At 57.4% G+C, this 2509-nt stretch overlaps 1 protein-coding gene across 1 annotated transcript in view; it reads left to right on the top strand.

The window, feature by feature from the left end:
* Positions 1 to 1684: 1684 nt before the first annotated feature.
* Positions 1685 to 2509, top strand: part of LOC107300659 (H-2 class II histocompatibility antigen, E-S beta chain-like) — a gene marked incomplete at both ends in the record, with an annotated part of 5093 nt that continues 4268 nt past the window's right edge. Inside the window, 2 exons of the mRNA XM_015829966.1 lie at positions 1685 to 1769; positions 1888 to 2160. Of these exons, the coding sequence (XP_015685452.1) occupies positions 1685 to 1769; positions 1888 to 2160 (358 nt within the window). The remainder of the gene's footprint in view (positions 1770 to 1887; positions 2161 to 2509) is intronic.

The raw sequence follows: 2509 nt of genomic DNA, 5'->3' as shown, positions 1-2509 counted from the left end.
CCGGATCCCCGGAAGCGAAGGGGGGAAGGAGACCCCCGGTAAGGAGGGGGCTCAGGGGGGGAGGAGGAGGAGGTTGAGAGGGGCCGTCACTGCCTGGGAGGGGAGAGAAAGAAAGGGGCTGGGACCCTAGAAGTAGGGAAAGGGGTGCAGGGCAAGAGAGACGGGAGCCTCGATCTCCGCGTGGTCTCCGCCCCCTCCGTCAGGAGGACGGAGAGGGGTCGCGGGAAGGTAACCCAGGTGGGATAAGAGACAGCTGGACCCCCTCTCTCGCCCCCCCCCGTGGCTGGGTGGGAGGGGGACCTTGCGCGCCCCGAATTAGCGCCTGAGCCCCGAGGTTTCTTGCAACGAAAGAGGAAGGAGACGGAAAGCGAAAGTGAAAGGGGGAAACTGAGGCACTTTCAGACCTGAATCCACAAAGGCCACCAAAAAGTTTTTTTGCAATTTCAGTTTTTCTTCTGACTCTCCATTTTTTTTTAAGGTGAGGGAAGAGTTGAGCTTCCTTTTCTTCTTGGGGGAGACTCTGAATTTGGGGAAGAGACGGAGAACCCCCCACCCCACATTCCCCCATTGCTGAATCGGGACCTGGAGGGGAGGAGTGAACAGAGGGAGAAGGATATTGGGGGGGTCTGAATTGCTCCCCTAAAATGTCTACCCAGAACTATCACTTTTGTGAGGGGGGCTGGACACCTTCCCTTTGAGATGGCTCTTGGGGGGCTCCAGGGGGACAGGAAAGAGGGCTGAACCCCCAAATCACGCAAAGACAGCTAGTAGGGAAGTTGCAGGGGGGGAGAAAATTTGGGGGATAACTAGGGGATCTGGGGGTTCCCTTCTCCCCAAGATCCCCAGCCCCCCAAGCCATCTAGGTCAAAATTGAGCAGCCCTCCCTCAATGGGGGGAGGGAAAGGACCCCCCCATCTCCTGCCTACAACGGGGTTCTTTCAGCAGCCCCAGGAAGGCTCTCCTTAAGGGAGCTTAAAGGGGCATCTAGTCTAACCCTTCCAGGCACAGTGAAAAAGGGAGACTCGCTCTGAGAGTCATGGGGGGGGCACAAAAGGAAGTCCACACACCCCCTCCAGTCCTGGTATGAAACGCCCCTCTGAAGCTGCAGCCCCCAAGACTGAAAATCTTCCCCTCCCTCACATTCTCCACTTCTATTGGGAGGGATATTGGGGGGGGTCTGAGTTGCTCCTCTAAACTCCCCCTTTAGTGAAGGGGGCTGGAGCCCCTGTCTTTGAGGTGGTCTTGGGGAGCTGCAGGGGGGTCTTTTGGGGAAGGGGACAGGAAAGAGGCCTCGAGAAGCATCCAAAGGCAGAAAGTAGGGCTGAAGATGGGGGAGGGGGGAAAAGGGAAGGGGGGGGCTTGAAGGGCGGGGAGAGCCCAGGAGCATGGGTGTGGGTATCCTGATTGTGACCCCCTTCCCTTCTGCTCCCAAAAGGAAGAGGGAGAGAGAAGCGTGGATATTATTTTCCCTCCAGCCCGGGGGGGTGTCTCTTCCCTCCCCCTATATTTCCTGCCGGTTTGGGAGGGGGGGCAAAGGGGGCCCACCGGGATCCAGCGTTCCCTGCAGACAGACGGAGGCCTGGACCGGCTGAACTTCTGCCTGCCTTTTTCCACCCTCGGGAGATGGAGGGGGGTCCCTCAGGAAGCTCTTTCCCCCCTCCCTCATTTTCCTCCCCCCCTCCAGACCCCCACCAAGGGGGAATCCCGCTGGGACCGACGGTTCCCCATCCCTCCTCCAGGGGGCGCCTTCCGGCAGTCCCTCGCGGCAGGTCTCCCGCCCCTCCGCCTTCCCGTCGCTCCGCTCCTCCTCTGGTAGCCTCTGGGAACCATGGGCCCTGGAGTCCCTCCTGAGGGCTTTCCTCTTTCTGCTCCACCCCCCCCCCGCAGCCCATTTCCTGGCCCAGGGGAAGTCCGAGTGCCATTTCCTCAACGGGACGCAGCGGGTGCGGTTCCTGGCCAGGGACTTCTACGACCGGCAGGAGATCGACTACTATGACAGCGACCTGGGGAAATACGTGGCCGTCACTCCGTTGGGGCAGCCCGATGTGGACGCGTGGAACAGCGATAAGGTCTTCATGCAGTACCAGAAGGCCTCCGTGGATCGCTTCTGCCGACACAACTACGAGGGTCTCCGGAGAAATTCCGTGGTTGGCCGGAGAGGTGAGTGGGGGAGGGGGAGTTCCACGGGGGGGGAATGCAGGGACACCCCCCCCCCGCTTCATTTCATTTATTAGGACTCTCCCGGATAAAGATTTGCCCCTTATTTATTCTGTACTCTCTGATCTACGAAATTTATTCATTTGTATTTCTTGCTATTTATTGATACTCCTAATCCCTTCACCTCCCTCAAAGCGGGAATCTGGATGGCGTAGGATATAACATCACCCCTAGATAAAAATGTATAAAAAGTAAGGTTAAAAAAATAAATTACCATTAAAAAGTTTGAAATTCTACAATGATGACAATGAAACATGCCAAAGGGAAGAAATAGATTCCTCTCCTTCCCATC

This window comes from Protobothrops mucrosquamatus, unplaced genomic scaffold (assembly GCF_001527695.2).
Source record: "Protobothrops mucrosquamatus isolate PMUCROS unplaced genomic scaffold, P.Mucros_1.0 scaffold7837, whole genome shotgun sequence".
Classification (NCBI taxonomy): domain Eukaryota; kingdom Metazoa; phylum Chordata; class Lepidosauria; order Squamata; family Viperidae; genus Protobothrops; species Protobothrops mucrosquamatus.
The sequence above is the reverse complement of the archived record's forward strand: the minus strand, read 5'-3'. Positions and strand labels throughout refer to the sequence as shown.